The sequence below is a fragment of the Gymnoscopelus braueri genome (assembly GCF_963280865.1).
Source record: "Gymnoscopelus braueri genome assembly, chromosome: 17".
In the NCBI taxonomy this organism is placed as follows: domain Eukaryota; kingdom Metazoa; phylum Chordata; class Actinopteri; order Myctophiformes; family Myctophidae; genus Gymnoscopelus; species Gymnoscopelus braueri.
This window is the reverse complement of record NC_137617.1, coordinates 12496332-12508323: the sequence shown is the minus strand read 5'-3', so window position 1 is coordinate 12508323 and position 11992 is coordinate 12496332. Positions and strand designations below refer to the sequence as shown.

General features: G+C 41.6%; 1 protein-coding gene across 1 annotated transcript in view; it reads left to right on the top strand.

Annotated features, from left to right (window-relative positions):
• Positions 1-425: 425 nt before the first annotated feature.
• Positions 426-11992, top strand: part of LOC308104959 (zinc finger protein 385B-like) — a gene marked incomplete at both ends in the record, with an annotated part of 75258 nt that continues 63691 nt past the window's right edge. The window contains 2 exons of the mRNA XM_080455597.1: positions 426-632; positions 2561-2663. Of these exons, the coding sequence (XP_080311723.1) occupies positions 426-632; positions 2561-2663 (310 nt within the window). The remainder of the gene's footprint in view (positions 633-2560; positions 2664-11992) is intronic.

The window sequence follows — 11992 nt, the reverse complement described above, 5'->3', positions numbered from 1 at the left end:
TGAGAGCGTAAAATGGAACCAAATGGACCCGTAAGGGTCCATTTGGTTCCATTTTACGCTCTCAAGAGTTAAATGATCTGCATTTAGTTGATTAAAGAATCTCAGAAAACGTTGGTCCGTGGCTCAAATGCTGAATAAATAATGGACCTTGATATGAAAAGGGTTTAAAACCACTGATATAAACAATGGAACCAAATGGACTCTTACAGGTCCATTTGGTTCCATTTGCACACTCTCTAAATTGAAACACTGAGGATATTATAGTGTAGATTGCAGTCCCAGAGATAAAACATATCAAATGGGGGTCCGTGCCCTAATGCATATGCAAAGCGGGGGTCCTTGAAATGAAAAAGGTTGAGAATCAGTGCCATAGGGCGACTGGATTATGGCACACACATCCTGACCTTTACCCTCTTCCTCAAGGTATGAAGCGCCGCAAGATCTCCGGCTGGCTGGAAAGCAACCTCCCTCCCACGAGTCAGGAGGAAGAGGAGGTGGAGGAGGAGGATGGAGAGGAGGAAGGGGGGTTAGTAGAGGAGAAGGAGAAGAAGGAGAAGAAGAAGGAGGAGGCTGCGGTGCGGAGGTTCAAGCGGGAGCGTCGTCAGGGTGGCCACAGCGTCACCATGTGCCAGGTGTGTACACAGATACATCCTGAGTGTTCACTTAAAGGTCATAGTGATGACATTTTGATGTACACGAATAATAGAAGCAAAACGATACATCCACAGAGCTTCAAGCCGTTGCTCTTTTTTTGTGCCAAGGACCCCCAAAATGATATGTATTTGGCCGCGGACCCCCATCTGAAAATGTTGTGTGCCAGGGACCCCCAGAAGAGAAGATTTGTGTAAAATCTTGTACAAAATTATTAAACATTTTCAAACACTTTCAAGATTAAAAAAAAAAATTCAAAAATAGCAGATGTACAAGCTGTGAGTGCTAAAATGAAAAATGACACGGATGCTTTCCCGGTTTTAATTAGATTATGATTGTGAAATAAAAATTTTAATAATTTTGTCAGGTCCGATTTTTTAAATATTTTTTTTACCTCTGTAAGCTGATGGCCGCCATTATCCAATGTGCTTCCATTTTCGTTGGGAAAGGTACTTTTTTCCCCTAAAGGAACGCTTGGAGGCAGCCGCCACATTAGAGCCTTGCAAACTGCATAATTGCTGCCTCACAGATGTGAGTCAGGGAAACAAGAAACCTTAATATGCAACAGAGGTGTTGAGAGTGCAACATGTAGTGGCCGAGTGTTGTCTATATTGCACCTTTTTAAATCTGAGAGTGTTTTACAGGTCCATTTGGTTACAACGGTACACTCTCTGTGATGGAAAGGGATAAATGAACTCTGATTATTTCACTGTGTAGGGCTGCGACTAACCATAAAATGGTAAATGGTGCAATTATATGGCGCCTTTATCCAAAGTGCTTTTACAATGTGCATTACGTTCACCCATTCACACACACATTCACACACATATTCACACACACATTCACACACACATTCACACACATATTCACACACTGATGGCAGAGGAAACCATGCAAGTCACCAACCTGCTCATCGGCATTAGTTGGGCATTAACCCATTCAATCCGGGAACGCATCTACAAATTGTCTTCTGAAAAACGTATGTTGCTATAATATCAGTGTTTTTTCCATGTCAAGGACCACCCACAAATATTTGGTCGCGGACCCCCATCTCAAAATATTTTGTTCCAGGGACCCCCCAAAAGCAAAGATTTGAGTTACAAATGTTTCGCTTTAAAAAATATATATATTCAAAGATTTGCACACATTTTCATGATTTTTCAAAAATAGCAGATATACAAGCTTGTATATCTGCTATTTTTGAATAGCCGAAGTATAAAATAATGGCTTTACTGTAGCTAAAATCTAAACTGGCACAGATGCGTTCCCGGTCTTAGTGGGTTAAGTGTCTTGCTCAATGCTAACACAGCGGGAGCCGGGGATCAAACAGGGAACCTTCTGATTAACCAAGCGGCCGCTCTATACCTACTGAGCCACTGTCGCATTATTAGTTGATTTTTCAATTCATCTTTTTGATTAATTTAGAACATGAAATGACAGTGAAATACATGAATGAAGTAGAAAACAATGTTGTGTGGTTGACGAAGCAGCTCAGGCACTTTTCTTTTTGAATATATATTTTTATGGCTTTTTCTGCTTTTATTTGAGAGTACAGTAGTCTGACAGGAAATGGGGAGAGAGAGAGATGGGGAGTGACACGCAGCAAAGGTCGTCGGGATCGGGATTCAAACGCGCGACACGCTGTCGGGCTGCATCAGCAGCCTAGGTGCCCGGACCGCTACCCGAGCCGTCCGGGCGAAAACGTTTTGTTTTAACCAAAAAAATATCACTTATCCTACCTTTTTTAAGAGTGTTAAACATGCACACGCTAAATCACAACTCTATTGTATGTTGCCGTGCTGACTTACAGTAGCAAACTAACAAAGGCAGCATACAGAAGCATAGCATATGTAGTTGATATTGGTTTGATTAATGAATGTATTATTTGATGAATGGTTTCACCCCACAGGTGTGTAACATGAAGCTCAACTCCGGTGCCCAGGCTCAGATCCACTACAGAGGCAAGACCCACCAGAGGAGACTACGTCACCTCAACAAGGCTACTGTCACAGGTAGGAACCTGCTTATTTCCGGTGGTGGAAGAACTACTCAAATGTTTTGTACTTAAGTAAAAGTAGCAATACCACAATGTAGAAATACTCTGTTACAAGTAAAAGTACCAAATTTGCTTGAGTAAAAGTGCAAAAGTATTGGCATCAAAATATACTTAAAGGGGTAGTTCACCCCCAAAATAACTTTTTTTCTATTGATTACTGACCATCTGGAGCCTTGAATTCATAGATATTTTTTTGTTTTTGTCACATTCCTAAGCCAATAATTTGATTATAATAAATTTGTCCCCATTGATTCCGGTAGGAGACACAAATGCATTTGTGTCTCCTACCGGACTCAATGGGGCTAAATTTATTATAATCAAATAATAAAGGAAGGAATGCGACAAAAACTAAAAAATATCCATGAATTCAAGGCTCCATGGGGTGAGTAATCAATAGAAAAAAAGTTATTTGGGGGGTGAACTACCCCTTTAAGTACTAAAAGTAAAAGTACTCATTATGCACAATGTCCCATTTCACACATATGTATACAATCCTTTGAAAATAGCAGATCTAGAAGCTCACAACGCGTCGCTTTGCGATGCGTTGATCTTGTAGATCTGCTATTTTCAAAAAGCCAAAGTGTATATATAGGTCTGAAGTGGTTAATGTATGTTTTTTTTATATAATAATCAAAATCTACAAAGTAACTAGTAACTAAAGTTTTCAGATAATTGTAGTGGAGTAAAACTAAAATGTTCCTCTGAGATGTAGTGGAGTACTGTAGAAGTAAAAGTACTGATCATTTTAAATGCTCCAGTAAAGTTATTCCTCAAATACTGTACGTACTTAAGTACATTACAGTAGGTACTTTCACACAGTTTCGCACAGTAACCATCCTCAGAGTTACAAATGGATAAATGAACACTGAGCATTTTTAGTAATTAGACCCCATGGACATGTAAACACGTGCAAATCATGGTCTTAGGTCGCAGAAAGTATAACATGATTATTCCATGGAAGCGCTGTAGATGGAATTTTTTCATTTTCTAAATGTGTGCGTGTGTACAAATGCCACTGGATAGAGAGAACGACATGATCAGATTCAGGACAGTGGTCAAAACATGTCAAACGGATTATAAGAATAGGCACATTAAAACAGTAATACAAGTGTATTACTTGTATTACTTGTAACCGTCATGCTGCCATATCCAATTATTTCCCATCATTTTAGTATTCATCGTGAATATGAGTCTTGAAAACTGCTGGCCAGTCCAGTCCACTGAACAATGTAGATGTAGCTCATTAGTATGGGTTTATTCATTAGAAAAATGTTTGATGCGTACACACATCCATTATTTTCCACTAGAGCGAAATGTGAAAAGGTCTTTTGTTTGATTACTCATGTGCGGCGGGCCTCTTGTTATCTGCTATTGGACTGTACTTTTGCCAATATTTGAATTGTTTTACCATCAAGCCATTGTCTGAACAAGCCGTCAGGAGCCATGCACGGAAAGGTGGTATGATTGTCATACCCCCCAGAATTTCAACCGGCTCCCCTGTTTGCACCACTGAGCATAAAGGAGTTTACTTTGGCTCTCACACTCTGCTGGGTGAACTAGAAATTCCACATCTAACGGCCGAAATAAAGGAACTGGCAACACAAATTAATAACCCCCAAACACCTCCAGGACAATTGCTGTGTTCATTAGCTTAGATTCTTCTAATGGATGTAAAGTGCATGCAGTAATGAAACACCCTTGTCTTCTCTCTGTAGAAAATCGACAATTTATTCTATTAATGCAGTCTCAAGAGGATTCCTAGACTCACAAGTCAGTCTCTAAAATGCTTCAATGCTTAGATCTCTCAGCTTTCATTGCTAAAAACTGGGTGGAGCCAATTAGACAGTTAGTTTATACGGTTCTTCGTATTTAGGTGGTGACATGATTGTCTTCCAAAGCAGTGGGCGTAGGGTTGTTAGCAGCTATTCTGGTAACGTAAGACTAGGGGATTCCAGAATTGAGAGCCGATGTCCAGGCTGTAATATGTTTTTTATCATCATCATGCTTGCCGTTTAGTGACCACTCACTCATGTCTTGTGCACGTCCTGAAAACCATTGTCAAGGTTGTAAAGAAAAAATGCCTGAGTTCAAAACTTGAATCAGATTGGATTAGATTGGGATTTTGGATGTTAAAGATATTATTACATTTATATTTCATTGCCATCATGTTTGCTGAGATAATGCTATCATCACAGATCGGATATACAGTAAGTGATCCCAATCCTGTTTTTTGGTTTTGAGCTACCCAAATCCTAATCTCTCAGCACCACTCAGTGGTGTGTTCTAGTTTTTTTCTGAGGGCATACTATAATTATTCCCTCCCTAACACACAACACGTGCGTGCGTATGTACACGCGCGTGGTTGCCGAATGAAATAACTGCTCTATTAAGTAGTTAATGTGTGAATTACAGTACTTCGAAACTCCAACGGCCAGCGCTAATTTAACTGAAGTTTACATTCTTGCTGCCCCCAGCCCCTCGTCCTGCGTGCCAGATACGCTTCCTTGGATGGTTACTGGAGGGCATACGATTATTTCTTTATGTTCTTGGACGGCATTCTACGTATATAGCGTAACACGGTAGAACACACCACTGGCACCACTGCCATAAACATGTTTTTTTTGTTTTTTTTCTAAATTCTTATCCCGCGATTTTTGTAACCCATTTTTTTCACCCGGTGCCAATTTCCTAAGTGATCCTGGGCGCTACACCAGCCCTACACCAGCGCTACACCAGTCCCCCACAGCCTAGGGAGGCCAGGGCCGAGCTCATGCTTCCTTCAATGCATGAGAGCCAACTGACCTTCTTGTCACCTGACAGGGGGGAGTTTCCCTGTTAGGACGTAGCGCGTGGAAGGAACACGTTATTCCAACCAGTTCCCTTCCCCTCCATCAGGCGCCCCGGCTGTCATGGGGGAGGCGGTATAGCGACCAGGATTACTACATGTTTTTGTGAGGGTATTAACTACCCTAGGAGACACGGGGAGAACATGCAAACTCCACACAGAGTAGGCCCTTTCGTCAACCCCACCTAGGGTATGGGCGCTGATGACGCGGAGGAGAAGACATGCCCCCAGCACCCACAGCGTCCCCGGCGGGAATCGAACCCAGGACCTTCTAGCTGTGAAACGACAGCGCTACCGACTGCGCCACCGTGCCCCTATGTAGGGTTGTTTTTAGTAGGAATAAACACAGAAGTACCCAGGAGGAAGTGGACTATGACAGGAGAGGAGTCAAACCAAGTTCCTGTTTCTACACAAAAAACTGGTGGTGCCCCCAGAGGTAAAAATACAGAACGGGTTCCCAGATTGCCCAAATCCAAATCTGATCCACTCGGACAGGAATTACAAGTTTTGAACTCTTGGGGACATTCATCGTTGTCTGAGGTTATCCAACCAAGACCTGTCATTGTACACTGATGATGGCCACAGGCAGAAACATCTGTACTCTTTAAATTATTCAAATGCCCTGTGGCTTCCTTTTGCCATCTTTTTCAGTGCGAACCTTAAAACAGTATTTGATCAACATTTAAATAAATAGCAATGGCCCTTAGCTATTCTGAAATCACGGTAAACCATGGCTTATAGGCTCTATATGCACAGCAGCCATATTGGAAAAAAAAAAATTGGGTCGCCTCCTTACTTCTTTCACAGGTCTTAACACATGGAATGCCAGAGTTATTTCAGATTTTTTTGCTGTTTTATGCCAGAGATTTTTCATTGAGAAAAAAAAAGTACTCAGGAGCCGAGATACAGAATTTTTAAGTTTTAAGTTAACAAGGAAGTGGATGGGAGTCTAAATCTTCAAAAAATCATATCTCCTTGGTCTTTGGGTCGAAATTTTTTTTTTTAAATTGAAAAAACGCATATATGCGTTCTTGGCACTCAAGTGATGGATTCAAAAGAACGCAAAGAACGCATATATGCGTTCTTGGCACTCAATGTGTTAACAATTATACCAACTAAAGCTCTGTGCCATTCTGTACAATGGTTCCCAAACGTTTTAATTTCAAGGAACCCCCATAACTCTTGAGAGTGTACAAATGGAACCCACACTTTGGACACACTGGTGTAGCAGAGTGTTTCCAGTGAGCCAACATGGGGGTCTGCTCATAATATCAGCACCCTAACTCTGTTTGACCAGAATGGAACAGAGCCTTAATTAGTAGAATTGGTAACAGCTTTGAAGGAAGTAAAGAAGAGGCCCAATGTCTTTAATATGGCTGCTATGCGTAGGGCCTATTGCTTTAATAACCTAGACACATTTGGTACCTTCGATATTCAGCAGCAGAGGTGATAGCCGCTCCCAATCCCTCTTCACCATTTCAGCGTATTTCTTGCACACCTGTTGCTGTAATCAGACGTTAATCATCACCATCCGCGCAGGCCAGTTTGACCAATCAACGTGCTGGAAAAGTCGGCCATGATGCACCAGCTTTTAATGGAGATTCATGAGTCGGCCTCCGTCGCGTACATTTGCCTGGCTCCATGTTCATCAGTAGAAACGAACCATGCGTCCTCTCTCAACCCTGCTTTGTTATCATTAGTGTTTTATTGACATGTTCTGGATCAGATTAGAAATTTGCTGGAATCATCATTCATAGTTTAACGTGTGAGGCAGCGCTAATGCAGTCTGGTATTCTGTGTGTGTGTGTGTGTGTGTGTGTGTGTGTGTGTGTGTGTGTGTGTGTGTGTGTGTGTGTGTGTGTGTGTGTGTGTGTGTGTGTGTGTGTGTGTGTGTGTGTGTGTGTGTGTGTGTGTGTGTGTGTGTGTGTGTGTGTGTGTGTGTGTGTGTGTGTGTGTGTGTGTGTGTGTTCGCGCGTCAGTGTGTTGAGAGAGAGAGTTGTGTCATGACTCTGTACAGAGTAAAATGAACACAGTTTGTATTGTTTACCTTGAAAACACTTAATACTGTTTATCTTGAAAACACTGATAAACAAGCTCACAATGCGTCGCAATGCGAAGCGATGTGAGCTCGTAGAGCTGCCATTTTCACAGTGTTTCTGAGCTTGTTGGATCTCACCCCTGACTACCCCATATTACAATAAAAAAACTAAAACAAACACTAAAACAAAGAAAAACTAAAACTAGAAAAAGTGCTCCTCGGAGCCAGGTCAGGTAGGTTATTGTGGGCCAGCAATGTTCAAAATGTGCCAATCGGGATGGAATATGAAAAATCTGACAGATCGTCTTGATCACATGACTATAGAGATAATGTGTACCGATTTGCGTGATGTTTGGACAAAATCTGTAGGAGTAATATCAAAACATTTCTTTAGCAAAAATCGGCCTCCTGGTGGCGCTATAACAGGACAATGTGAAACGGGTGGCATGTCTTCCTCGGCCTAGTGGGAATGTGCGTGCAAAGTTTCACGGCAATCGGAAACTGTGTTTATGATTTTGAGGCATTTTGTTTAGAACAAGCCAGTCCTGCAAACTTTACATGCCAATCTTAGCCAATCAGGATGGATTATGAAAAATCGGACAGATCCGTGTTAATCACATGACTATAGAGATAATGTGTACCGATTTGCGTAATGTTTGGACAAAATGGAGTAACCAGTTGGAGTAATATCAAGAAATCGGTGGACGGACGGACGGACGGACAGGTTGCAAAACATTCGGCCTGGTGGAGACAACTAAGCATTTTCCCTGAATAAAAACTAAACTAAACTTGCAAACCCACTTTAACACATTGCGTGCCAATCGCGTAGTTCTACGCGAACCCAAATAATTGCACAGCGTGCCAGTCGCGAAGTGGTCTTTTTTTTTCTTTTTTTTTCGCAGTGACACATTTCATTGTAGGCCTCCCTCGCAGTGACACATTTCATTGTAGCACACCGGAAACGGAAATGAATGTCAATCGAAGATTTTCGTTCCCATCCACCGCCGCTCTAAAGCTTCCGCTAATCCGCCATTATCTCCGGTGTTGTTTTTCTCCGCGCTGAACGCTGTTTAATAGAAACTGCGACTACTGCAAAATGGACGATCGCCGATTGAAAATTTCTTCTCTGGGCCACTCACACAACTACCCTGTGTGTCTACAAACAGTTGAACGCGCGATCTTAAGGCATTTAGCGAGGTCTGTGGCGAGGTGAAAAAAACAAAAAAACAACAATAAATCGCTGGCACTGGTGAGTACATTATGATATAAACTCTGGCGTGGAATGTGTTAAAAAAAACATTCAAAACGAAGCTGAAATTGAAAACTAAAACTCAAAACTCAAAATAAAAATGAATGAACAATGCTAAACTCTAATAACCTTGGTGCACAGTCACACACAGTATAAACTCCTATGACAGGACTGGGTCATGCTACAGTATGTGCCCTTGCACGCAGGAGCTTCACACTGCAAGCTGTTCTCTTGACCAACCATCTGTAGGGTTAACCGGCAACACAGAGCTTCACTTCGCCTCATTGCTACTTGGTTTTACTTGCTGTGTGCGTGTGCTTGTGCACGTGCGTGTTTGTGTTTACTTGGAAGAATATGAATGTGAGACAGAAAGCATTCTCTTATTTGCATATTCTGTATACTAAATATATTCTTGTGCGGGCAGTTGACCCTCTTTAAGGCAGATGAACAACGGCACACATGTGTCGTGCACGCGCACACACACATACAAATCCGGGGTGTTAATTTATAAGATTTATTTTGTGGCTTTTATGCCTTTATTGATAGGACAGTAGTCTGACAGGAAATGGGGAGAGATGTGGGGAGTGACATGCAGCAAAGGCCGTCGGGATCGGGACTCGAACCTACGCTACACCAGCGTTCCAGGCCCCGGGGTGGTAATTTAGCTGAGTCGGAGAGTCTACTTTTACACCCACAGAGTAAAAGGAACACCCTGGATTTTGCTCTTTAGAAGTGAGGGAGAATCCATTCCAAGTCGATTAGAGTACCTGTTCCAATCTGTGCTTCCATCAACCCCTTATTCCCTTTCCACAGCTAAACCCCTATATTTAGCCTGAGTGATTGCTCAAATGAGAAGACATTTTAACAGGTTAGTTGTTATTAGGAGCCATTTCCAACGATACGTGTCCCTAGTTTGCTGTTTATTTTCTGTGTGGTGTGCAAATATTGATGCAAAACATACACAAAAACATGCGCACATGATATTCATGCATGCCAACCACTGACAAACTGTAGACCATGAATGACCAAATCTATCCTTTAACCACTCAGACAATAGCGAAAATAGCCGACCTATAGTACAAGCTCACAATGCATCACATGTGAGCTTGTAGATCTGTTATTTTTAAAGATTGTTTTGGGGAAAAAAACATTAAAGTAAAACAAAATGTTGCTTATAATGACACAGTACACAATGTTTTTGTCTTTCACGATGGTCACCATGTCAGATTATGAGATTATTATTAAAATCTTGGTGTGTCTTGATGACGAGACTGCCAACACTATGTATGGCATTCATCACTTGCCATCTTTCAGCGGGTCAAGAAGTTGTCAATCATGGCTACAGAAGCACTGTCTAATGCAAGGGCCAGCAGATGAAACTGTTTTGATTAATTATTGTGCTTCGGAATTAGGGAGGAAGACAACAAAACCAACATAAAATAAAATGGTTACAAATAGACGCTGTGTGTGCATGCGTGCGTGCATGCGTGTGAGTGAATGAGTCCCTGGTACCCGGTGCTGAATGGAGCAGAGGAGAGATAGGCAGAAGATATCACTTTGGTTTAGCCTTGCTTGCATTCAGAAGTGTAGAATTTAAGGGCCTTATAATTCAATGGAAATTATTTGTTTCCAGCAAAGTTACGTTCAATGAGAGAAAGAGAGAGAGAGAGAGAGAGGGAGGGGGCTTTTGAGAGAATGAGCCAGCTGTGTGGAATGAAAAGAAAGACAAACAAAATGATGATAATTTTTTTTTTTAACTTAATGACCCTGACGCTGTTGGCTATATTATGTTGCGTACATTTCTAACTGACATCTCTCAGTTGTTATCGGGCTGAAATTGGGTGAATTTATGTAAAATTCATAGGATATGGAGTACTAAAGGGAAACGTTAGAGAAAACAAAAGGGTACTTTAAAGCTCCTTTATGGATGTTTTGGCGGGGAGAAAGGTAATTTACATGTACATATTTAACAGAGATCATTTTTCGGAGGATTTGTGGACAGAGACTTTAATATTGAAAATGACATACACATACAGTACACCCCACACACACACACACGTCTCTCACACACACACACACACACACACACACACACACACACACACACACACACACACACACACACACACACACACACACACACACACACACATACTGTAAAGTCAAGGATACAGTGCAATCCCAAGGTTGTGTTAGGGGTACTGTAGGCTCTGACTGTAGGCATGTTTGGGTCTGTGGAACTGTACTGGGAACCCTGGCACCCTGACAACTCACAGCAGGAAAGTAGCGTCCTCCACTTCTGGCTCCGTCTCTCTTCTTGCTTCCTGAACAGAGGAGGAGAGGGGGAGCGGGGGGGGGGAGCGAGAGGAGAACAAAGAGGCAGCATTTGAATGCTAATTGAAGATGCACATTTGAAAATATACAGTAGAACAGAGCAGAAGACTGAGTTTGAATTGACTGTGGGAGACTTTTTTTTTAATGCTTCTCCCTCAACTTCTCACAACAACTCTCCGCTGTGCCCCATGTGTTAGACCCAAACTTCGGTAACCAAATTCTTCCCCCCTCAAGAAATTGTAGTAAAATATGAACCATCAATTACAAGGTATTATTTCTAGATGTTAACAACATTACACATTGTCGTAATTAAAAACGCTTTTGATATAATACTTTATGCATCATATGAGCCATAATATCGTAGGCCTAAGTAGTTTTGTTTTGTTTTATTTTGCAGAGATTGTTGTGGAGACCATAAATATAAATGTATTTGTCTCAGACAGTCAGCCACAGTAAAGATGATGGGGCAAAAACAGAACATTTAAATGACTGCCGAGATAACAATCTCACCATCAACACCACAAAGAGCATACAATTAGATCTTAGAACGACCATGCCTTCTTTTTTTGCAATATGCTTTAATTGATGTTAGTACTGCTGCTACAGTTAAAGTATAAGACCACACTTGGTACATTATACAGTATGTACAAGGTATCTTGCACGTACAGTATGTATAGGTTGACATTACTATTACTGCTATAGTATATTGTGTGTATACACAAGGTTCTGCTCATGGTACACACACACACACACACACACACACACACACACACACACACACACACACACACACACACACACACACACACACACACACAC